General features: G+C 37.1%; 1 protein-coding gene across 1 annotated transcript in view; it reads right to left on the reverse strand.

Moving 5' to 3' along the window:
- bmp1a (bone morphogenetic protein 1a) overlaps positions 1-18,002 on the reverse strand; it is a 113,593-nt gene extending 95,591 nt beyond the window's left edge. Inside the window, exon 1 of the mRNA XM_073818690.1 lies at positions 17,823-18,002. Coding sequence (XP_073674791.1) covers positions 17,823-17,967 — 145 coding nt within the window. The 5' untranslated portion in view covers positions 17,968-18,002. The remainder of the gene's footprint in view (positions 1-17,822) is intronic.
- Positions 18,003-26,440: the final 8,438 nt, after the last annotated feature.

The raw sequence follows: 26,440 nt of genomic DNA on the forward strand, positions 1-26,440 counted from the left end.
TAAAAACATATTTTGTATACATTTTGGCACTGTAAAACGAATAATCGTGATTAATCGCATTCAAAATAACTTTTTGTTTATATATTATATGTGTGTGTGCTGTGTATATATATATATATTATATATATATATATATATATATATATATATATATATATATATATATATATATATGCACATGTACATGTATGTATGTATATTGTATAATGTACATGTATAATGTATATGTTTATATATTAAATGTATTTACATACAAAATATATACTGTATGTGTCTTTATCGATACATAATAAATATACACAGTACACACACATATTATATAAACAAAAACTTTTAATCATTGTCCAGCACTAATATATATAAATTTTGCAAAGTTAATATAGGATATTACAAAATTATTAGTTATTAGTCTCAATATCAAATATGAAAAAACAACTATGTATCATGCAAACTGTGTGTCTAAAATACATTTGGAAAAACAAAAATGACCTAAGAACATGATTTTGCTCTTTTGACTAAATATTTGGATAAAGGTTTCAGCATTTCACCAGGTTGGGTCTGGTCGACTGCATGTGCACAATTAAACACACCCAGACATGTGTATGTGTGTCTGTGTTAAATGGAAACAGTTGCTGTAGGGTAGCAGGGGGTCAGAACAGTGGCTGCGGCCCGTCTAACCATAACAAACCAATTACTGCCTACAAAGAGCTATTGATCTGACCATCGGCCAAACCGCCCTTGTTTTACACACCAATATTAATGACACCTGATGAGTGGAAAGAGTGTTTAATGTTGGAGTGTGCAACCAGTTTTGCCACAGATTTTCCTTTTCACTCTATACGCTAGATGCAAAGTTTTGATCTGAGATCTGAATGTGTGAATAATGGTTCCTCTAGCCATCCAAATTTGCATTTTTAAACCTTAGTAAGCTTAAGTACTCAACAAACAGTCGTATGCGTTTAGCGAAGCATCTAAAGTTGATTGAACTGATTGAAGGTCACACTATATGTTTTAATCTCCAAAGACACTGCTACAATGACGAGTTATTGTATGGATTATTCAGAGCTACCTAAACTTAAACGTGGCAGAGGTGTCGCTAGCATGGTGAGCAAACGAACACTCGCTTTTCATGGTCAGTTTGCGCTCTCATTATTGTGGCTAATTAGGTGTGAACGAGATGATTGGACAGAGAACTCCCAAGGTTTTTGTGAATGTTTCACACCAACAACAAAGCATATTGTTCCCTCTAATGCATCACGCAGGACTCGTCTTTATTTAGAAGACAATGCACACACTCTTGTGAGGCTAGTTAGCTGAAACCTTCAGAGAATGAACTTCAGAGAGAACTTCATGAACAGGAGCCACCAGAAACCAAGTGTTGGGGAAGCTACTTTAAAACTAGCTAGAAGCTAACTAGTTGTTGTTGTAGTAGTCTCGCGTAGCCAGACCTTCAGACTGACGGCTGAAGGTCTGGTATTCATGGCAGCTTTCATTGGCCAAGGCCCGCCCATAAGGCCGTTTGACCGACATGTAAAACAACCAATCACAGTTCGTTTCGTTCAGCGTCACGTTTCAGGGCGTAGAAATGCCCCCACAACAACAGACGGGCATGCAACAAGTCAGTCACTGAAATAACCAGCATTGAAAGTTAACGAAGAAGAGGGAGAACAAGCAGTAAGTCAGTAATTTGTTCGCGAATGTCGCAAATGTGCATAACAACAACTGCGTCTGCATAAGCACCTTTTAGCAAAACGAGAGTAAATCAGTCTGCGCTTTGTTTCCCGGCGGACCGAAAATAAACGCGACACTCGCGTGTTCCGGAAATCCGATCAAATTCAACTAATCAGATGACGACTTCGACATTCCTGAAGTGTTTCCAGTTAAGTGTACCATATGCATCAGACGTTTAGCCAACGTTCCGTGGGCGTGACGTCTGAGGCTGAGACTATTGTTGTAGTTGCTAGCTACTTTAGTTACAAATGCTAGTTTGTAAGTTGTTAACAAAACATTACTAACTGCACAATTTAACTTCAGCCAAGCTACAAATTAAATTAGGAGATGCGCATTTGAGAGCTTCAATGTATTTGGAAACCTTTTTATTAGCAATACTCACTTTTTTTCTTGCAAATGCGATTTTGTATTTGTTATAAAGTGTTATAAAGAACTGCGAGATATAAACTGACAATCCGGAGAAGTCACAATTTTGTGAAATGTAGTCAAAGTTCTAATAAAGTCAGAATTACGAGATATTAACTCAGTCACAATTGTGACTTTTTTCAGAATTGCAAGTTTGCAATTCTGAGAAATAAACTAAAATAAAGTCAAAAATCTGAAAAATAAAGTCACAGTTCACAGAGTCAAAAGTCAAATTTAGAAATTTTTGAAATTGAGAAATAAACTCACAATTCTGAGAAATAGTCAAAATTCTGAGAACTAAAGTCGCAATTCTGAGAAATAAACTCACAATTTTAAAAAATAAAGTCAAAATTCTGAGAAATAAAGTCACAATTCTGAGAAAATTTAGAGAAATTCTGCGAAATAAAGTGAGATTTGTGAGATATGAACTCAATTGTGATTTTTTTTTTTTTTTTTTTGGAAGAATTGAAGTAAATTCACAATTCTGAGAAATAAAGTTGAAATTCTGAGAAACAAACTCATTTTAAGAAATAAAGTTAAAATTCTGAGAAATAATGTCACAATTCTAAGAAATAAAGTCCATTTTTTTCTCAGAATTCCGAATTTATATCTTGCAGTTGTAACTTTTTTTCTCATAATTGCTTGACAAACTCACCATTTTGACTTCATAACTCGCAATTGTGAGTTTGTATCACACAATTCTGAGAACAAAAAAGTCAAAATTGTGCGATTAAAAAGTTGCAATAACCTTTTTTTATGTTTTTATTCAGTGGCAGAAACAGGCTTCCATAACAAACACCATCCTTCTAAAAAAAAAAAAAGTAGGGCAGTATTTACCTCAATGTCTATTTAGTTACAGAGTCAAATGATTGATAAGAAACTCTAGGAATATCTAAGGGGCAATTTCCACCAAACAGATTTTTGTATTCCCATGCTTTTCCATTGTTTTTCTACATAAACAATAGTTCACCCAAAAATGAAGATAGATTTCTCTCAGGCCATCCAAAATGTACTGTACTGGAGTTTGTTTCTTCAACAGATCAAGCACCATTTAGAAGCGAAAACTTGTTTAAAACAGTTCTAAACAAATATGTGGGTGGATTTTAATGTGAGGGCACAACAGTTGATAGACTTTTCTTACTGGAAGAAACGTTTGTATTTTCATCTGTAGCTACTGTTTAAATTTAAATCTTTTACTGATGACTCTTTTCACAAGACATTAGCTGATGAGGTGTGGATTACTTGTGGATTATTGTGATGTTTTTATCAGATGCATACGACTGTTTGGATCCATTGGTGAGCAAGTGATCTAATGATAAATTTCTGAGAAATAAACTTGAAATTCTGAGAAATAAACTTGAAATTCTGATAAATAAACTCCAAATTCTGAGAAATAAAGTCACAATTCTGAGAAATAAAGTAAAATTTTGAGAAATAGTCACAATTCTGCAAAATAAAGTCGAAAAAATAAAGTCCCAATTCTGAGAAATAGTCACAATTCTGAGAAATAGTCAAATTTAGAGAAATAAACTCCAAATTCTGAGAAGTCACAATTCTGAAAAATAAAGTCAAATTTTTAAAAATAAAGTCACAATTCTGAGAAATATAATCACAATTTTAAGAAATAGTCATTTTCTGAGAAATAGTCGCAATTCTGAGAAATATAGTCACAATTTTAAGAAATAGTCATTTTCTGAGAAACAGTCGCAATTCTGAGAAATATAGTCACAATTTTAAGAAATAAAGTCAGAATTACAAGATATAAACTCGCAATTCTGAGATATAGTCAAATTCTGAGAAATAGTCAAATTTAGAGAAAAAGAGGCAAATTTAGAGAAACAGTCACAATTTTGAGAAATAAAGTCAAATAAACTTGAAATTCTGAGAAATAAACTCGAAATTTTGAGAAATTAACTTAAAATTCTGAGAAATAGTCACAATTCTGAGAAATAGTCAAAATTCTGAGAAATAAAGTCACAATTCTGAGAAATAGTCACAATTTTAAGACAGTCAAATTCTGAGAAATATAGTCACAATTTTAAGAAATAAAGTCAGAATTGCAAGATATAAACTCGCAATTCTGAGATAGTCAAATTCTGAGAAATAGTCAAATTTAGAGAAACAGTCACAATTTTGAGAAATAAAGTCAAATAAACTTGAAATTCTGAAAAACTAAACTCGAAATTGAGAAATTAACTTAAAATTCTGAGAAATAAACTTAAAATTCTGAGAAATAAACTCGAAATTCCGAGAAATAAACTTGAAATTCCAAGAAATAAACTTGAAATTCTGAGAAAGAAACTCGAAATTCTGAGAAATAAATTCACAATTCAGCCTTTTTTCTCAGAATTGCAGAAAACTCACAATTTGGACTTTATAACTCGCAATTTTGAGTTTGTATAACGCAATTTTGGGAAAAAAGTCGACTTTGGTGGGCAAGTGATCTAATGATAAATCTCTCCAAATCTGATCAAGAAAGAAACTCATCTACACCTTGGATGGTCTGAATGTTTGCACATAACAGCACAAATGTGTGGGAAGATATCTGCCTGGCATGAAGAGAAAAAAAAAAACATTTCTCTAGAGTAAATCTCCAGCTGAGAGCTGAAATTTGCCGAAACCAAAATAAAAGTTGACCTGTGACCCTGTGTTACAGAATACCAGTGAATACAAAACAAAATCCTCTTAGCGCACATACAACACCCACATCAGCGAAACGCTCTCAAGCCTGCTTAAACACTTCCCCGAGGAACACATGCCTTACTCTTCAGATCACTTCATTACTCACTGCCTGCTCACATCAGCACGCCTCACAAAGCACTCTTCACACATATATAAACATCCGTACATGCTCTCTCACTCTGTATACACACACATGCTGAAGACATCGACAGGGCTCACTTGTTTGTTAGATCCTGCTGTGTCATTACTCGAACAAATGGAGTGCAATGCCGGAGGTGGCGAACAGGCTCGTACTGGTGAATTATGCGAAGAGCGTCTTGAGACTGAAGTTTTTATCTCGTTCATATTCATCGCTTATTTGCTTTGGACGAAAATTGGAAGAGTGAGTGCTTATTGGACAATTAACACAAAAATAGACTAACAGCCAAACAACTGGACATTAGGTTCTTTCCATGAGGAACAAAAGCTTCTTTAGATTAGACTAAGAAAAAAAATGGATCTTTTGAGAACTTCTTTTTTAGAACTCAGAATTGTCCTATTTAAACAAAAATAGAACCTTTATTTTTAAGAGTGTATCTGACTAAAATTAGTTAAGACTAAACAGTAAGATTTTTAATGTTTTTTAAAGAAGTCACTTCTGCTCACCAAGCACAGCAAGTACAGCAAAAACAGTAAAAATGTGAAATATTTTTACTATTTAAAATAACTGTTTTCTATTTGAATATATTTTAAAATGTAATTTATGCCTATGTTTAAAAAAAAAAAACTGATTTTTTTTGCATCATTACTCCAGTCACATGATTTCTTTCATTTTCTCCGCTCATTTGCTTTAGACGAAAATTGGAGGAGTGAGTGCTTAATGGACAAATAATAAAAAAAAAATAGACTAAAAGCCAAACAACTGGACATTAGGTTCTTTCCATGAGGAACAAAAGCTTATTTCGATTATTCAAATATTCTTTAGACTTTGAACAATATATGACTAGATTACACTCCCAGTCATGAGTTTTTGAACAGTAAGATTTTTTTAAAGAATTCACTTCTGCTCACCAAGCCTACATTTATTTGATTTTAAAGTTCAGCAAAAACAGTAAAAATCTGAAATATTTTTACTATTTAAAATAACTGTTCTCTATTTGGATATATTTTAAAATGTAATTCCTTCTTGTGATTTTAAACTGAATTTTTAGCATTATTAGTCCAGTCACATGATCCTTCAGAAATCATTCTAATATTCTGATTTGCGTCTCAAAAGCATTTATTATTTTCATTATGTTGAGTTGAAAACAGTTGAGTAGATTTTTTTTTCAGGTTCCTTTGATGAATAGAAAATTTAGAAGAACAGCATTTATCTGAAAAAGAAATCTTTTGTAACATTATAAAATGTCTTTATTATCACTTTTGATCAATTTAAAGCATCCTTGCTAAATAAAAGTATTAATTTCTATAATCCCTCCTGACTCCAAGCTTTGATCAAAGATATAAATTACACTGTAATTTTACTGCTTTGACTGTATTTTCAGGATCAAATAAATGCAGGCGTGGAGAGCAGAAAATCATTCTTAAAAAAAACAAAAAAAACATAAAAAAATCTTACTGTTCAAAAACTTTTGACTGGTAGTGTATGTTTGTCATGATCTAAAAAAAAGTTACACTGAACTGAAAAAAACAAATAATATGTACAACTAAAATAACTGATGAAAAGTTGAAAAAGTTATATTAGTAAATAAAAAAAACTGTATACAATTTGGCAAAAGCACAGTCAAATAATTTTGATAAAATAGCAATTCAGTTGTACACTATTTCTAGGACACTGATCATGTGACTTTGAACAGACGTCAGATGTTCTTGATTCCACTGAAGCACAAGATGCTCTTTTTGGATCATTACCAAATCATGCTGGAGAACATGATCATCTGGTTTAACACAAACAGTCGGAGCTCATGCAGCTTTAGTGCTCCTGTTATGAAATAAATATTTTCACTCAAACTGCTACGCTGTTAATATGAATTATTACTCTCTTAAAACTTTAAAAAGAGTGCCAAATAGATGCATTTAATAAAACAGAGGACACAGACTTTTGGACCTCACTGTACTTGGCAGAAGTTGTTTTTGCTGCCGGGCAATGGATTAAGATTGTTATAACTCATTGAGCAGAAAGCAGCATACTAGGGAGAAAAGAAAAGAAACAGGAAGTTACTTCCTGACTTGAAAAGCAGTATCACAACATATAGTTTCTTAGAATGGCAGATGTATGAAAACCAGATGTCCTCCTCCTCCTCCACATGATTCTTCCACGCTCTCCTTACCTCTCTTGACCTTCGCTTATCTGAGTCAAATGTACAAACTCAAGCTGTGTGCTGTTAACATTCAGCTGACAGGGTTTGAAACACCCATGTTAGCACGGAGCGACATTTATCCTCCTTATCAAAGCTTGAAAGCATCACAAAATTGTATCAAATAAACCTTTAAAATGTCTTTTTATGTGCTCCAAATAAGAAATAAAGTGGAAGAGGTTCATAAAAACATAAGCGTGAGTAAATCACAGAATGTTTATATATGGGTGAACTATCTATCTCTTTAAATTCATTTGTTTCCAGCAGTTCAGCTGTTTTTAAAATGGTACAGCTTTTCCAGTTACAAGTAGCAGAGTAGCGTGACAAAGATTATAGCCTGTCACACACTGTATATTACATTATACTGCAGAGCCTTACAAGCGAGCAACCTGAGGCAATAATCAAACGCTGTCTTCTAGAAGATTCCTCTTTGTCTCTTTAGAATAGAACTGATTTAAATACAAAATATAGGTTTACCCTCAGACCATCCAAGATGGAGAAGAGTTTGTTTTATCATTGGAACAGAAATTTAGCATTCCATCTCTTGCTCACCAATGGATCCTCTACAGTGAATGGGTGTCGAACAGCTGATAAAAACTTCACAATAATCCACCCCACTCCAGTCCTTCAATTAACATCTTGTGAAGTAAAAAAAAGCTCTGTTTGTAAGAAACAAATCCGTCATTAAGACACTTTTTTTTTAACTTCAAACCATTGTTTCTGGTTAAGAGTGCATAATCCATAATATTTCTTTCTTCAGTGAAAAAGTCATCTTGTCAATTCTGAGAAATAAAGTCAACATTCTGAGAAATAAACTCGCAATTCTGAGAATTAAAGTTGAAATTCAGAAAAATTAAAGTCACAATTTTAAAAAATAAACTCGCAATTCTAAAAAAATAGTTTAAATTCTGAGAAATAAAGTCAAAATTCTGAGAAATAAAGTCGAAATTCTGAGAAATACAGTCACAATTCTGAGAAATAAACTCCCAATTCTGAGAAATAAAGTTGAAATTCTGAGAAATAAAGTTACAATTTGGAGAAATAAAGTTACAATTCTGAGAAATAGTTGAAATTCTGATAAATAAAGTCACAGTTTTGAAAAATAAACTCGCAATTCTAAATTTTTTTTGAAATTCTCAGAAATAAACTCCCAATTCTGAGAAATAGTTGAAATTCTGAGAAATAAAGTCACAATTTTGAGAAATAAACTCGCAATTCTAAAAAATAGTTGAAATTCTGTGAAAAAAATTAAGTTGAAATTCTGAGAAATAAAGTCGAAATTCTGAGAAATATACTCGCAATTCTAAAAAATAAAGTCGCAATACTGAGAAATAAACTGAAAAATAAAGAATTATATAGTCAAATAGTTGAACGTTCTGAGAAACAAACTCGTAATTCTGAGAAACAAAGTTGAAATTCTGAGAAACAAAGTTGAAATTCTAAGAAATAAACTCGCAATTCTGAGAAATAGTTGAACGTTCTGAGAAACAAACTCGTAATTCTGAGAAACAAAGTTGAAATTCTAAGAAATAAACTCGCAATTCTGAGAAATAGTTGAAATTCTGAGATATAAATTCTCAGAATTACGAGATATAAACTCACAATTGTGACTTTTTTTCTCAGAATTGTGTCAAACTCACAATTTGGACTTCATAACTTGCAATTGTGAGTTTGTATCACGCAATTCAGATAAATAAAGTCAGAACTGCGAGATATAAACTCACAATTGGGACTTCCTTATAAAAGTAAACAATGTGGCCCGATGTGGCCCTGAGTATCCTGATCAGCCTGACACAGTAACACTGATTCAGCCAATGGCATGAGTTTGGGGCGGGACTATCTGTTGGCCAACCAATAAAAAGGCAGGCATAGTATTTGAGACCCCTGATTGATATTCATTATTTTACCAATTTCATTTAATAACTTTAGTGGTGCAGAAAGACACACTTGACCTTTAAAAGTAGCTTATAGCTTTAACAATATCACACACCTGGGAGTGTGTTTTAATCACTTAAAAAAGCAGCGTCAGAAATGGGTTCAGACGTGCAGAGGGGTTATGTATGGTTCAAGTTTTAGCTGCCAGAGGCGTCTGAATGCGCCGCAGTCACATCAGCTGGCAGACAGACGCAGAAACCCGCAGGACCGGGCCATGCTGGCATGCACTGAATGACCTACAGTCTACAGGCACACTCACCTCATCTCATCTCACTCTCCTATATCTAGCCCTCATTTTCTGTGATCCTCACCCAGAGGGCAAGAGGGGGAGAAAAGAGAGGAAACCTTTGGCTCGGTTACAGTTCGAAACGTCCATTGCACAACAGCAGAGATAGGCTCAATGCAGCCAGGAAACAACAGCACTTAGACAGCTGAGGTGAATACTGGAGCTTATGGAAATGAGGTCTTACAAATTAAACTTTTTCATTTGTTGTCCTGAGGCTGGATTATGGAAATAATGTTGACAGACAAACGTTATGCAACGCAGCTCTCCAATCCCTTCAGGAAAAAGACACCGCAGTTGGAGAGGCGTACAGTAATTGTGCGTGACTGCTTCTCATTCATTTTTCATTCCATAAACGGGAGAATTTATCTAGATGAATGCGCCGAAAGTTCCCGGGAGGGTTTACAGGTTAGAAATATAGCCCTATATCTTTAAGCAGACAACTTCACTATTTAAGTTCCTGAGATTCCTGTAATACTGAGAGAGATTTTCCTTACAATAAGGCCAAGTACATTTGTCACGGTGTCCTGTGAAGGCCATAATTAAGACCCAATGTTTTAGCTGAGATTAGTGGGTTTCTAAATCGTCGTCTTTTACCAAACGCAAAAAAGCAAAAAAAAAAAAAAAAAAAAGATGTGGCATGGATCAAAAATGATTTTACTTACTGACTAAAACAAATTAAGTTGTATTACTTTATATATATACATATACATATATATATATATATATATATATATATATTTTTTTTTTTTTTTTTTTTCTTAAGATTTTTAAAAAGATTTTTTTTAAGATTTTTATTTATTTTTTATTATTTTATTTTATTTTATTTTAATTTTTTTTAGTTATAGTGAGGCACTTACAATGAAATTGAATGTGGCTGCTCCATAAACATTGAAACACTTACTACTTTCAGTTACAAGATGTTAAGATGCCAAAAGATTTTAAAACTATGTTGATTTTATAAAATCATAACCAGTTATATCCATTTTACAGATTTGTTGCCATGAAACTAAAGCTGCAAAATGATTAGTCGTGATTAATCAATTCAAAATACATTTGTGCATACTATATGTGTGTGTGCTGTGTATATTTATTATGCATATATAAATACACACACATAAAAAAAATTATATATATAAAGAATATGTTAGATTTATATGTAAAATGTAAAAACATACAATTACATACAAATATTTGGATTTATATACACAAAATAAAGATACACAGTACACACACATATAGTATGCAAACATAAACTTTTATTTTGAATCGATTAATCACGACTAATCGTTTAGCAGCTCTGGTTGTAAAAAAAAACGCTCTTTACAGCTCAAATAATGCACATTTTAACAGAAAAAGAATTAATGTAGGTGCTTTTGTAAAATGGTAAGTTTTACATTTCTGTTTCTTTTCTACTTTCATTGTTAATGCCTCACCTTTACATTAGTTTTTGCATTTTATCTAAATCTTAACAATCTTGGACATGAAATATTTAAGAAAGTGTGTTTCTGTGCAACTAGGCTTTAAACAGAACTGCATAAATGACTGTTTCCAAGCAGGTTTCCACACACACTCCCCTAATCTGCCATTGGTTGGCCAAAGAAATAGCCACGCCTCCAATTTCACACCATTGGTTGAGCCAGTGTTGCTATGCTGGGCTGGTCAGAATGCTTAAACAAACAATGTTTTTGTAACAAACACAGAGCCACTAGTATTTACTTATAGTTATGCATATAAAACTATAGGATAGAAAAAGTATTTTGCAACTGAAAATATTACAACATCTTTAATGAATGTGATTACAACTCTCTGAACAGTTGTGGTGAAATCCAGTGTGCTAGAATCACAAAGCATACTTTGGTGTGAGAGACAGTTTGAGCACTCTGTTCCACATATGTAGCTAAAGCTACTACATTTCACTCATTTTTCCAACAGATTCCGACTGTGAAATTGTTTGGAATTACGCAGAATCGCTTGAAAAGTCATTAAACAACCACTGATCCTCTCCAAAGGAAGAAAAATGAACCATGGGAGAGTATGATGTCACCAGCTGTGCATGTATGACAGTCTCTGCGCTCGGCCAGCAGCTCCAGCTGAACCGTCTGCGCTTGTGGTTTTCCAGAGACGGACTCTGAAGACGCAAAAAGAAGGAATTCAAGCAGCACATTTCTTGGTGAGTGGTGCAACAGGGAATCAGGTCAAAGAGTGCTTTATTAAAACCATACCGGGGAAGGAGACGCGGAACAACATTTGCCATGTAAGAACTACAGCTGAGCGCAAGCTAGTGGTCCGAGCTTTGTGGGCTCTCTGTGTATTTGCTGTCTGGTGGGTTTCAGAGAGTTTATGAATTAAGCACTTACATAATCTATGTGAGAGAAATGAGGACAAGTTGAGGTTTTCACATTTAAAGTCAACATGAAATCACAATTCGACTTTTCTAAAGAAATTAAGTAAAAATGAAAAGTGGTACAACTTCTGGACAATGACGTTACATTTTGACGAATCTTCACACAAAGGTACTTCAAAAACCATAGCAGATGAATTCCAGAAATGACCAAATAAAGAAAAACAGCAAATAAACCATCACAAAAGAGGTCCATACAACTCTTGCACTATATTCCAAATCTTTCTAAGTCACATGAAAATATTTCCTAAATTTAAGTGGTTATTCATGATCATTTTGCCTCGCAATAAGCTGCTAAACTCACACTAGCTGCATTTCCATTACCCTTTATATTGCGCAAACTGAAATTGCATATTAAAAACACGCCTAATGGAAATGCATCAATTAACAAAAAACGTCCATATATCGCAAAAACGTTTTTACGCTTACATGAGGAGGTTTTTTAGGCAATTCGAGAAAGTAATATATAGCAAAACTGCAAAGGAAACTTTTTTTACATTTACAGGTCACACTGCATACGTAAAAAGCCATATGATAATTTTTTTTATTTAATAACCTTCAAAAAACACTTCATACGTGGCCGCTCAAGTAAAAGGTGCTTTCCTTGCTTCTATAAAGACACACATCTACGCCTCTTTTGATTAAATATAATGGCTAGTACAGCGGCTGCAATATACATAACCCTACCAAGATCTGTCACCATGACTTATCATAACAGTTAAAAAAAATTATGTTTAGTCGCATAACATTGGTTAATGGAAACGTCGTCATTTCGCAATACTTTTTTATAGACATCTACAAAAAATCTGTAATGGTAACGCAGCTAATGCAATGGACATAGCGATAGATACTTTCTTCCAAACTGTGACAGGCATCTGAGCAAAACAGATTATCGACAAAGAATAAATGTAGGGGCGGGGCTTAGGGTGGGTTCTTTGCACTGATTGTTGATTGGTTGTTGAGATGTGGGCGTTGCAGATGAAGGCTGAGCTTGAGGAGGCGGGTTTAAGAAGACTGAATGATTGCACCAGTCTTGCATACACCTGGTGTTTTCACTGGAAGATCCAGTTAGGAAATTTTTAGGAAAATTGGCCGATATTTGGCATTTTTCAAATATCGGCACTGGCCAGTAAGATTTTTACTGTTTGTTTTACTGTTTTGATGTGTTCAAGGCGGGCTTTTATTTTGATGGCACTGAGAACAACAATAATCAGATAGAACTGTTAAACAAAGGAGGTATACAGAAAGTATTATAACGTTTACTTTTATATTATTAATAACCGAAAGACAAACATTATAATGCTGTCTCGTTTACGGTCAGTATTCACCAAATCTAAAGTATAAGTATGTTTATTTGACATTTATTTTTTATAAATTTCTTAAATGTTAATTAAACTAAAAAAAATTATATCTATCAATCAATCATTGGCCAGCCTGCTCTCTAAGGATACACTATAGCGCATTTTTGTTTTAAAACACATAACTTTTTCTTTGGTTACGCCTGTCATTTACACTACTCCGGCATTTTGACCCTCGAAAACGGAGACTTTCAAAATTGCTGCAGACTGCATTTTAGTTTGAAGACTCTGGAGTTTCATTTCAGTATACATGGACTAAAACGGGGATTTTTCAAAATGATGGCACGACTGTATATACAATAACACAGTCATTTTTTATCATGCTCATTTGTTATCGGGCTCATTTAAGAAAAGTAACCATTAAATTGCAAAGTAAAAAAAAAACAAATTACAGCGTCTTTACACCCCAAGGAATAACAATTTTATACCGGTTACTTGTCTTAAATTAAAACATCCTTGATGATCTATGTAGCCTGAATAGTCATGTGACATGCGTTTTCACTTGTGTAGTGTAGACGTAGATCGTTCTGAAACAAAGTGAAAACGCCAGTCTAGATGAAGATCGTTTGCATTTTAAAACGCCGTTTTAAAACAAAAACACACTAGTGTAAACATGATCGGCTGTCAATAAAACAATATCGGTTAAACACAGTGAAACACAGTGAAAACGCCAGTCTAGATGTGGATCGTTTTCATTTTAAAACAAAAACACACTAGTGTAAACAGGGCCTAAGATATCGGCTGTCAAAAAAACTATATTGGTCAAACACAGTGAAACACAAAAAAAATGGCAGTCTAGATGAGGATCATTTTCATTTTATAATGCCGTTTTCATTTTTAAATGAAAATGCACTAGTGTAAACAGGGCCTAAGATATCGGCATCGGCTGTCAAAACACAGGTGAAACAGAGACAAACACAGTAAAAACGCCAGTCTAGATGAGGATCGTTTTCATTTTAAAACGCTGTTTTAAAAAGAAAACGCACTAGTGTAAACAGAGTCTAAGATATCGGCATCGGCTGTCAAAAAAAAAAAACAATATCGGTCAAACACAGTGAAACAGTAAAAAACATCAGTCTGGATGAGGATCATTTTCATTTTAAAACACTGTTTTATTTTAAAACAAAAATGTATTAGTGTAAACAGGGCCTAAGATATCGGCATTGACTGTCACAAAAAACAATATCGGTCAACCTCAAAATGATGAGGTCAAAAAAACTAAAAAATTCCATGTATGCTTGGATGAATTGTTCACAATAAGACCTCTAACATGCATTTTGGAAATAGATAGGGTGGATTTTCATTTCATGCTAACCAAAAAACTACTTCTTTTTTTTTTTTTTGCACTAATTGGTGGGTTCACTAGATGGCACCACACAGTTTTTTAACCAGTCAAAAAATGAACAACACCAAGGAAGACATAAAACATAAGTGGAAATAACAACAGCTGATATGCGAAAAAGTCAGTAGGTTTATGATTGTATGACTTGAGTCTTAGTGTCTGTCAGGTAAAGTATTAAAAGACAAGCACATAATCATGGTCAACTGAGGTCAGTTAAGAATACTTTGAAAGCTACTATGTCAGACTATGCGTGAGACATACCAGCAAGCGGAAAAACTAAGTAAATCCCAGACTTAATAGCATAGTTCACCCAAAAAGGAAAATTTGGTTATTTAGTCATCCTCACGTTTTCCCAAAACTGTTTGGCTTTCTTTTTTTTTTTTTCATTTGGCAGTCCAGAATTACGTTGTTTTAGTCCCCTATGATTTTCATTGTATGGAAAAAACAGTTATTCAAAATGCCCCATGCTATTTTTGTGTTTCACAGAAGAATGAAGAACGACATAAAAAGGTGACAGAACTTTAATTTCTGGCAAAACTGTGTTAAATATTTACAATCAACTCAAAGCAACATTTTCCTTAAAAACGTATTCATAAACAAGCATTTCATTTCACTAGTGTTAAGAATGTTATTCAATAAGCAGATCAATACATAGCGAATTTTAACAGCAACTCTGTTTGACACCATGATCGTTCTACCACATCTATTTGGATGAAGCGTAAACACGCCACTTTACATCTGTGTTCCTACTCTCGTACACACAGACCTCTCATCCCGCATAATCTCTGCTACAGCTGGGCCATTTGGGCCCCATCCAGAACCAATCCCAAACCCCGTCCTCGTCTACCACTCAGATCTGAGAGGGTATGTGCACATGTGTTGTCTAGAAAGGCGAACATTCTCCAAAGTTATCATCATGTTTAGAGCAGTCCAATCAGGTCAGAGAGCCAGGCACTATGGGGATTGACATCATAGTAAAGGTATTGAAGGAGTAATGAATAGGGGTATATAAGGGGTAATGAAGGATCGGCCAATAGTCTTTGCTGACCAGCAGAAACGTTCACCCAAAAATGTAGGGCAATGCTTCCAAAGTGGTGTCAACCTTGCAAAATCCGTTTGTTGAAATTGCGGTGGCAGTGCGATTTAACTGTTTATAAAAGCTGGAGATAAACAGCTGTGAATGAGCAGATAATCGGTGTATCGCGTCATAACGGCCATCGAACTCTGACTCACAGCAACCTGTATAAATACATCGCTTCCTTATTGCGAAAAGCTCATGCACCAGATTTCTAGAGAAAGCCATCAGGGCCACTTCTCTTAGCTAAGCTAACTTGAATGATGCATGAAATGCGATAGCGAGGAGTCACCAACCAAAACAAAATCGCTCTGGCTTAACGTCGCTGGAGAGCCTGAATCACAGAGTGACAGAACAATCCGGGAAGTTAATCCTAGTAGGAGATCGACGCCCCCTGAGCCTTTGCGGGTCAACCAGCCTAATCTGCCTGGAATACCAATTTCAGCTGGTGGGCTGCGTTATTGTCCTATAGCCACTTGTTAAGAGGGAAGTCTGTCTCTCAGAGGGGTGAAAATGTAAAAATGAACAGCCAAGGGCCCCATTCAGCTGCAAATGAGGACATAGAAAAAAAACAGGCCTGAAAGAGTAAAAAGAGGAAGATGAAAGAGAGGGAGTTAGGAAGGAGGTGGAGAGGAGTAGCAGACAAGTTAATAGAGACTAAGATCCCTGAGATTTTACACGTCTCCGGAGTGACCCCAGTGTGAGCTTGAAAAAACTTGGATTCGTTTCAATCCATCCACTTAACGGTGTAAAAACCAAATGTCAACCTGCAGGTGGCAAAACAAAGGAAATCCGTAACATCCCACTGCAAGCCGAAGATTACGGTTAATGTTCTGTTGGCGTGCTTTTGCCCCTAGAAACTGACTTCAGGCTCTGTTTCTCAGTTTCATAGTAGATCAGTTAACGCATGATCTCTTCAACTAATTGTGTCATCATTTACTCGCTCGTATAAAGTAAAGTCATTTCTAGAGTCATAGAATTACAAAAACAAACTGGCTTCCCCAAAAACTCCCCTTGCTTGTCATTGGCTGGCCAAAGAGATAATGCCACCCCAAACTCACCCCATTGGTCGAGCCACTTTTGCTCTGTTGAGGGTCAAACCGTTCAAACAAACAGCAATGTTTTGATAGCACCACAAAGTCACAGTGTTTACCCTCTACCAAGCAGTCTCAGTAAATTACCCAGGGATTGGAGAAAGTACTTTAAAATCAGCCAAATATAAAGTTTAAGCAGGCGCCTTTAAGAAATCTCAAGCATTAGTTAGATGCCCAAAGTTTAGGCATGCCATATTTGGGACCATTCCTTCTTAGTAAACATTTTCAGCTGTGAAACTCAATAACCTCTTCTCAGCGAACGAGAACACAACACGAAATGTGAAAATAGACAGTGCTTCTCTTGGGACCGGAAGAATTAATTACTTCCCTAGAGCTACTAAACCGTAATTATATCGGACATAATTGGTTGAATTCAGGTCAAGATAAAGTTATCCTCCGGAATATGTACGTATGCGATACAAGTCTGGTCTAGCCATGAAATTGGGGACAACGGGATGAGCACTTTTTATAACTTTGGTTGCGTGCCAAACAGCATGCATCTATACTACACATACTACATTTGCAGTGTATAGTGTATACTGTGTGCATTTCATTGGTCTGCCAAGAGTTTTAAGCATTTAAAAATGCAAAATAGCCATCTTTGTTTACAAGATGATAACAAGGCACCTTCTGAATTAAATATGGTGATAAAATATATCCCTCTATGTCACTACGTCATTCAGCAGAGTGACATGGCAAAGGGGGGTTGTTCCAACCCCAAAACTGAGAACACTATCTAGGGAATAAAACTGCATTGCTATAGCAACCCAATCTATAACTTTGTTGCACCATGTAAAGTTTCGCAGCTGCAATTTACGCTTCAAATAAACAAATGTCAATCGTTGGCGCACCGTTCGCAAATGCAAACTTTCGCGAAACTTTTCGTAAACAAAACGAAGAAAAACTTTCCGGCTGTGATTTGGCAAAAGAAAGCCCCGCCAGGTAAATATTTTCGTGCCCGGTGTCAAAACATCGCGTAATCCTTAAGAAATCGTTGTGTCAACAACACTTTGCGCAAAGTATTTAGGTGTTTACTGACGCCGCGTATCGCGTGTTTATTTTGCGCTGTCATGTACAGTTTATAGTTCGCACAGTGTGTATCCCAGCAGCCTTACGTGGCTTGCGCGAAAGCTTGCATCTTATCAAAGCAGGGTAAAGAGATGTCTTTCGGGCTCACCAGCTTTGCAGGGATCTTTGTAGTCGATCACATCTGACGGGCTGCTGGTCTCCACATAGTAGCCGGGATCAATCGCGTCCAAATCGAGCGCTGCGAGCACGGCGAAGCTGGAGAGCAGGAACGCACACCTCGCTGCGAGGTCCATGATTGGGCTAGTGGAGCAGGAATAGAGGTACAGACGGAGAGAGATGATCGGCAGAGGGAGGGGGAGGGAGGGAGGGAGAGAGGGAGGAAAATGGGAGGTTTTAGGGGAAATGAGATCCCTCTCGAGGGCGGGTTTAAAAGCGCAGCTCTGCCTCCACACACACACACACACAGAGACAGACACACTCACATTGTGTTCCCATAGCGGTGAAGTGATTTGTGCAGCTGGGCTGTGTGCCAGTGCATAGGTTGCAAACTTTGTAGAAGAGAGGTGTTGGTGCTTCTCACACTGGTTTGTGACATGCCTCATCCTGGTGTACCTATATGTTGCTCTATAGGATGTTAGGTGTTTCCAGTGTGTTTATTGTGGCCTGTGTGTATGAAGTGTTTTCTGTGTTGTTGTCTATGCGTGCTGTGTTATGTGCTAAGTTCACCGTGTACTTCTTTGTAGGCTATAGTACACTTTCAGAAAAAAGGCACAAAAGCTCTCACTCAGGCAGTACCCTTTCAAAAGGTACCCTTGACAAAAAATACTTTTTGTACAGGATTCTTATTGGAATTTCTATCATATTTTGGAACTGTTCCTATAAGATTTCGATAGGATTATTCTTATAGGACAAGACTTGAATATTCTGTAGGATCATTCCTATAGGATTTTTTTATGGGATCAAATTGAATGCTTCATGTCTTTTTTATCTAAAAATGCACTTTTCCACTGTTCTTGTATTACTAACAAATAGTACTTGCAGTTTGCTGTTTGCATCACCCTGGCATAGACGTTGTTCATTGTATGTTCCTTGTCAAAATATCCTAAAGGATTCTAATAAGAAACTTGAACAGGATTCTTATTGGGATTTCTATCATATTTTGGAACTGTTCCTTTAGGATTTCGATAGGAATATTCTTATAGGACAAGACTTGAATATTCTGTAGGATTATTCCTATTGGATTTTTTTATGGGATCAAATTGGATTCTTGTTCATGTCTTTTTTATGTAAAGGTGCACTTTTTCACTGTTCTTGTTTTACTAACAAATAGTACTTGCAGTTTGCTGTTTACATCGCTCTGACATAGACGTCGTTCATTGTATGTTCCTTGTCAAAAAATCCTAAAGGATTCTAATAAGAAACTTGTACAGGATTCTTATTGGGATTTCTATCATATTTTGGAACCATTCCTTTAGGATTTCGATAGGAATAGTCTTAGGATTCTTCAAAATTCTTAAAAGATAAGGAAATCCTAGACAATTCCTAATGGAATCATTTAGGAACGGTTCCCAAAAATTTTTGACAAGGGTAATATGCACACTGCAGATACTATGTGTACATTTTAGATACTAATATGTACACTAGGTACTAATATGCAAATTTAGTTACTTTTCACACTTTAGGTATTGTGTATTTTTTACTTTATCTGGCTCTCCCAACCCTAAAATGATGTTTATGTATAGCGTTAATTACCACAATATTAGTTAATGCTTGGCAAGAATGGAGGATCATTTTTTGAGAAAAAAAAAACAAAACAGAAAGGCCCTTATTGTGGGAATACAAACCAATCAAGGTTATTTTAATATGAATGTTCATTCACACAGTGTGAAAAAAATTGACTACAGCAGGATGTAATCCTAATATCTAAAGTTTTATCGTTAATGAAAAATGTAACAGCTTATTTCACTTCTAACTTTATGGGGATATAAATATTCAATGTATCAAATATAGGCAAACAAGTGTAGACATATAGGCCAAGATGTGTGTGTGTGTGTGTGTGTGTGTGTGTGTGTATAATTTATAATATACTGTATATTTGATGTGAATCATCTCCTGTACTGTTCTAGTTTAATTTCAAGTGTATTACTCGACAGTTTAATCTCAACTTGAGTCCTGATAACCTTTGCTGGAATTTATTTTGCAATATTCACAATTTATTGTTTTTATCTTCATTTCTACATATTTTCAGTCATTTGATTTATTTGCAGGGTTTCTGCAGCTCTTTAAAACATCTTGCAAAGTCTTAATTCACCCCTCCACAATTTAAGGCCTTTTACACATGTCTTAAATCACAACAGAAAGTCTTAAATTCGAGTCTTGGCATTAAATGCTGCAAAAATAAATATCTTCTGCAATAATTTTGTTTTCCAGTTCAAATATCTAAATTTACTTGAGTCAAGATGCATTTACTGGAGATAAAAATTAAGTGAGTTTATAGTTAAAACCAGAACAAACTTTAAATTAAGTTGATTTTTTTTTTAAGCCTATTCAGATATTTGTTCTTGTTTTAATCGTTTTCTCATAAAACAAGACTTTATCTTATGTTGTTTTACTTCTCAAGTAAATATATTTTGATTTTTGAATCTTCAGAAATTTGCACTGGAAAACAAGACAAAAATACTAACAATGAACCACTTTTTTTACATTGATCAGAAGCTATAAGTTATTTCCATATTGATTGGGAGCAGAGCTATTTAAGATTTGTTTACATTAAAAGATAGTTTTGTGTTTCCTTTAATTTAAATCCTTCTTTACTTAACAAGGTCTTTGAAAAGTTGTCAAATTTACCTTTATAAAACCCACAGAAACCCTGATTGTAAATATTGTTAATCAAGTCTACCACATTTCTACAGACTGAATATCTCACAGCACTAATCTATCACAGTAAGTGATGTTATTGGTGGCATCACATTGTATGAAAAACACACCGTCATTTGTCACAAGTCGACATACAAACTAACAGCACATTTCATACTGCGAAGGAATGGTTTTCATTGAGTGAGTTCGTCCAAGCATGTAATTTGTTACAGATGAACATTGTTCTCCATTACTTACAATGTCTTCGCCATCAATACATTTGTTGTTTTGTTACAGATATTACATGATCCATTTATCTAGTTTAGTGTTCCCTCTTTCTCTGGGAATAATATTCTTTGTTCTGATTCCCTCATGTAATTGACTCAATGATTTACAGGAGATGGAATTTTCAAATCATATACAGAAACCATCATAATCCAGATATATAATAAACTCTCCATTTACCATTGATTTTGTACTGAAATATGGTGTAGTACATTTGTGACTGCTTCTAATTTTTTCTATAAAGGGGGAATTCCATATTTTTTGTCCTCAGAGCCATTCTGACCCTCATCTGTGGAGTAGAATAGTGGAATTCCCCTCGATCGCATGCATCTGTTGGGATACGTGCTATTTCTTTATTATGTATGTAATGATGATGTGCAGCTTAACATCTGACCCACATCGAGCCTGATACAATATGAGATCCCAGATGACAATGTGTTCCCATCAAATTATTGTTAGAGATGCCAAAACATGAAATAAGTCTTTAGTCACTTCCTTTCTATACACAAATTCATCATAATGATACTCAAAGGAAAACCCCTGATTTGACCCCATGAGTAAATGTAAAAGGTATCCAAGTTTAAGGATTTCTTCCACTCCCTGCTTACTGTTCATCTTCTCATAGACTTTATATTGACATGTTATGGTCATGGTTTTGATAACATGTAGCTTATACAATGAAAAAAGCATTTGTCACATGCAAAAACAGATATTCAACTACATACACCAACTCATCTATGTTTAGTGGCAATGCATGTTGTTATATTTTGTCTCTATGAAACCAAGACAGCCATTAAAATAAAATAAAAAAACGATAGCCTATTTTATTACACCATCAAGTGTGTTGATAGCCTGTGTAACAAAAAATGTAATAATCAAATTTTAATCAAATGGTTTCTTATAATAATACAGTTACGTGTGACAAACTACAATGGATTTATCAAGATGTGTGTGCAAAGGGAGAAGGAGGTGTACTACGACAAAATACAATAATGATTCCTTTTAATGATATCCACAACAGGTTAATCCATAGGCAGGCCGCGAAACACACACCAAAGCAACCTTGAGATTATAATAATAATAATAAATTTTATTTGAAAGCGCCTTTCAGGACACCCAAGGACACTGTACAAATCAGAAAACAAATAAAAAATACACTTAAAACATCAAAGCAGATAGCAGTTAAAACAAGGTGCAACATGACAAAGTAAGTGCATGACTAATTGATGTAAGACAAATGGAACAGATGAGTCTTGAGTCTAGATTTGAACAGTGGAAGAGAGTCTATGGCACGGAGATCAGGGGGGAGAGAATTCCAGAGCTGGGGAGCAGAGCAGCTAAATGCTCTGCGGCCCATGGTCACAAGTTTAACGGGTGGAACAGAAAGCTGGAGAGTAGAGGAGGAGCGAAGAGTGCGAGCTGGAGTGGCAACATGAAGAAGGTCAGAGATGTAGGAAGGGGCCAGGCTATGAAGTGCTTTAAATGTAACGAGGAGTATTTTAAAGTTAATTCTTTGTTTTATGGGGAGCCAGTGGAGTTTTTGCAAAGTAGAAGTGATATGGTGAAAGTTCGGAGTCTGAGTTATGATCCGTGCTGCAGAGTTTTGGAGGAGCTGCAGTTTCTGGAGGGATTTATTAGGAAGACCATAGAGATTTGAATTGCAATAATCAATCCGGGAGGTGACGAGGCTGTGCACAAGGATAGCAGTGGTGTGGGGGGTGAGTGAGGGACGGAGATGAGAGATATTGCGTAAGTGGAAATATGCAGATCGAGTGATGGTGTTGATGCGTGACCGAAAAGATAATGTACTGTTGAGGATGACGCCCAGGCTCTTAACTTGAGGGGAAGGAGAAACAGATAAGTTATTAATGACTATTGAAGAGCATTTGGAGAGAATGGAGGGGGTACCTATGAGAAGGACTTCTGTTTTGGAGCTGTTAAGTTTGAGAAAATTGGCGGAGAACCAGGAATGAATTTCTTGTAAACAGAGGGTAAGGGAGGATGGAGGGAAAAACTCGAGTGGTTTAGTGGAGAGGTAGAGCTGGGTGTCATCGGCATAGCAGTGAAAATGAATGTTGTATTTACGGAATATGTGACCGAGTGGAAGAATATAAATGATGAAAAGGAGGGGTCCCAGGACAGAGCACTGAGGGACACCGGCAGATACAGGGAAGGAGTCAGACCTATGGGATTTGAGTTAAGAAGGCCGAAGTTGACAGCGGTGGAGCTATTCTTAGCCGCCGCGGTGCTAGCCGACTAAGCTAGGCTAGCCAGAACACTGTGATCAACATCCCGAGGAGGACGGCGGTAGCGGCGGCGAGTAGAGGACCAAAGAGACTTTATAGGATAAGAGTTGTTGTACTGGAACTTGCGGCGAGATCCACGGTGGACATATCTCCATCGGGGCTGGAATGCAATGTCCGGGGGGATGTCAAGATCCCCGGACCCAAGCCTGGGTGGCAGAGAGAGAGCAGAGACATGGTGGCGAAGTTTTAAGAGTTCAGCAGTAGAGTATTGAAGGAGTCCATTGGCTTGCAAGTGAAGAAGGGACAGAATGATCCAGATAATGACAAACCAGCGCCTTGTTTGGTGGATCCACATCGTGTCCCAGAAGGGGTCCCAGGTAAGAATATATCCACAATAAATCCAAATAGCCGCAGCCACAGAAGCGACTGACACTAACAAAGTTTGTAGAAGCAGCTTGTAGTCCTTATAATCTCTGGATAGTCATGACATCCAATATCATAAAGACAGTTTAATTCGGCTTAATTTGGTGAGCAGCGGCAGCAACACGCGCCAGCGTTCACTCAACCAGCACTCAATCAGTGTTTCTAGGCAAAGAAACACTGAACTGAAATCAGCTAATATAGACAAGGTAATAAGACATCGACAGGAACAACCAAATATGGGCACAGAAGGGAGAAACCAACATGAACAGTCCAAAGGGGTGTGACATTACTCCCCCCTCCCAGAAGGTGTGACTTTGCGCCGTGAAAAAGAGGAAATGGATGGACGAAAGGGAGTAGCTTCTTACTGGGCAGCCAGAGGCAAAAGTCCTGGGTGGACAACCAGACACAGTCTCCTGTTCGGTGGATGGAAATGACGGAACAATGCATGTCTGATTTGTCCTAATGCCTGCAGACTGCCCGTTGGAGATGGATGTGAGATGGAATCAGGATGTCTGTACTGGAGTAGTTTTTGGTGGAGGACGGACATCCGGGAGGAGGTCGAACAACAAAGTCCAGGGTGGATCAGACGGAGGGAGGAGCCATGGAGGAGACAGAAGGGACCCGGAGCAGGAGGAGCCAGATGAGACCAGTCCGCAGCCATGATGGTAGCCCACGGCGGAGCCGACGGAGGGAGGAGCCATGGTGGAGGAAGGGTTGATGACTCAAGGAGGGTGACCGAAGGAGGTGGAGCAGATGGTGGTGGAGCCCGAGGCAGAGACAGAGAGCCAATGATCCCAGGCGACACAGAGAATCTGGAGAGCTAAGGTGGAGCCCAAGGCTCTGGCAACCAAGGCGGAGGTGAAGATCTGGAGGTTCGTGGGGGAGCCGGAGCAACAGAGGACTGAGGTAGAGCCAGAGGGAGGGAGGAGCCCAACGGAGCCAGTCAGAGGAGCGACAAGGCGCAGCCTGAGGAGTGAAGTCCTGAAGCTATGGCGGGACGACCACTGACCAAGGCTAGTGGGCTGACATGTAACGGTAGAGACGAGGGAGCTGAGAGCCGGGGTGGAGCCGCAGGGTCGGAGGGCCGAGGCAGAGTCTGGGACTCTGAGGCTAGAGGCAAAGATGAGAGATCCTCCAGCCATGACGCCAGTGGAGACTGGAAGCAGCAGGGCTGCTAGATGGAGATAACTTATTGTTGGTGGGTGGGAAATCCAGGCAGGTAGACAGTTCCAGGCAGGCAGATTGTTCAGGTTTTATATCCTCAGTGAAATCAATCAAATCTTGTTCCATATCTAAATGTCCCAGATCCATTTTTCACTCACCATCGGGGAGGTGCAGTGGGCGGTGCTTTCCTCAGCACCCTCACGCCCTACTGAAACATCCACCGTCGCATTCTACATAGCCGACTCTTGCACCTGGTCGGACGTGATTGGCTTAGGCTCTGTGGCGATTTTCCTCGCTGAAGTTCCCGTTGGCTCTGACTCAGTCGCATTTGGCTCTGGCTCTCCATCCGTGGTGGGCTCAGGCTCTTGTTCCACAAGTCTGGGTGGTGGTTGGCTGGGCTCTGGGTCTTGAGTAGGGCTGGTATCATCATCCATGACATCCATAGTCTTTGACACATTACATAACACCAGCACCAACTCAATGCAGATGGTGAAATTTATCCGAGGACCATCTCCGGACAATCGCGCTCAGCACTCTGCATTCAGGCTGGTCTTGTAGAAAGTGCAGAAGCAGTTGTCTGAGTAGTGGGTAAGGTTAGAGATCTCCACAAACAGTCTAGTATGGTCCTCGAGGGAAAGGCTCCTCTGCTCCAGCATGAGGAGGAAGATGGCAGGATGATTCATAACGAAGGAAATAAAACACTGATAGAAACCAAAAAAAAAAAAAACAGGGAAATAACAACACTTCACTTTTTGTTGCCCGATCTTGTGTGTTGTGTGAATGTATATTGCGGATTATTGCCTTTCATTCGTATCTGTGGTCACAGTTTCATTCACTGATCACTTGGATACAACTGACTAATCGAGTAGCTTACATCTTACATAACTTTCCTAAAAGTTTAGCACCTACAGGACACTAACAGCGATGCACAAATGCAGATATGTCCAGCATGTCTAAAATGCATACTGAATAGAAAGTTCTGGGTTTTCCATGTTTTAATAAAAATATAGGCCTATTTAATAAAAGCAATCATTCGCATATTTCCAGTGCATTTTGTTTGTTAATAAAGAAACTTACATTGCACCTCAGGCTCGATCAAGTCCTCAGCAATAGACACAAAATGTCATCAACCCCCTCAAGAGAATCCTCGGTAATCCTCTGCAAATTTTGGTCATACTAACAGTTGGTTCTATTGGCTCATTTTATTATTTTTGAGTTGAACGTGCTACTTTTGCATCAACATCCCAGAACTAAGGGTGCTCGCTAAGTCTCGGCTCAATGAGCGGTTCGGTTTTAGTAGGAAAGCAATCCGATCCAGTGGCCAACGCACCAGGCTATATTGATGGGTAATTATGTAAGTTTCACTGCATGTTTTCCAAGTTTCCTTAATCAAACACACCTGATTCAGATAATCAGATCATTAGTAGAGACTCCAAGACCTGAAATGGGTGTGTCAGACAATGGAGAGATGCAAAATGTGCAGTGTTGGGGGGCCTCCACTGGCCTATGTATTTTTGTATTGTACTACCAGGTCTCAAAAGTAACCTGGGCCCAGACCTGGGGCGGCCTCCCAACTTCTGCGACCAATGAATATAACCACAGCTATAAAAAAAAATAAAATAAAAATAAGCCCACAATGCTGTTGTCGTTGCATCATGACAGATGACAGCTATGAGCTGAATCCAAGAAAATAAACCATGGAAATTTGACCAATGAGAGGACAGTTTTCTCGTGCGTGACTTGTATCAACACAGTTGGTCCGTTTAAAAACTTTGCCGTGTGAAAGCAAACT

This window comes from Garra rufa, chromosome 15 (assembly GCF_049309525.1).
Source record: "Garra rufa chromosome 15, GarRuf1.0, whole genome shotgun sequence".
NCBI lineage: Eukaryota > Metazoa > Chordata > Actinopteri > Cypriniformes > Cyprinidae > Garra > Garra rufa.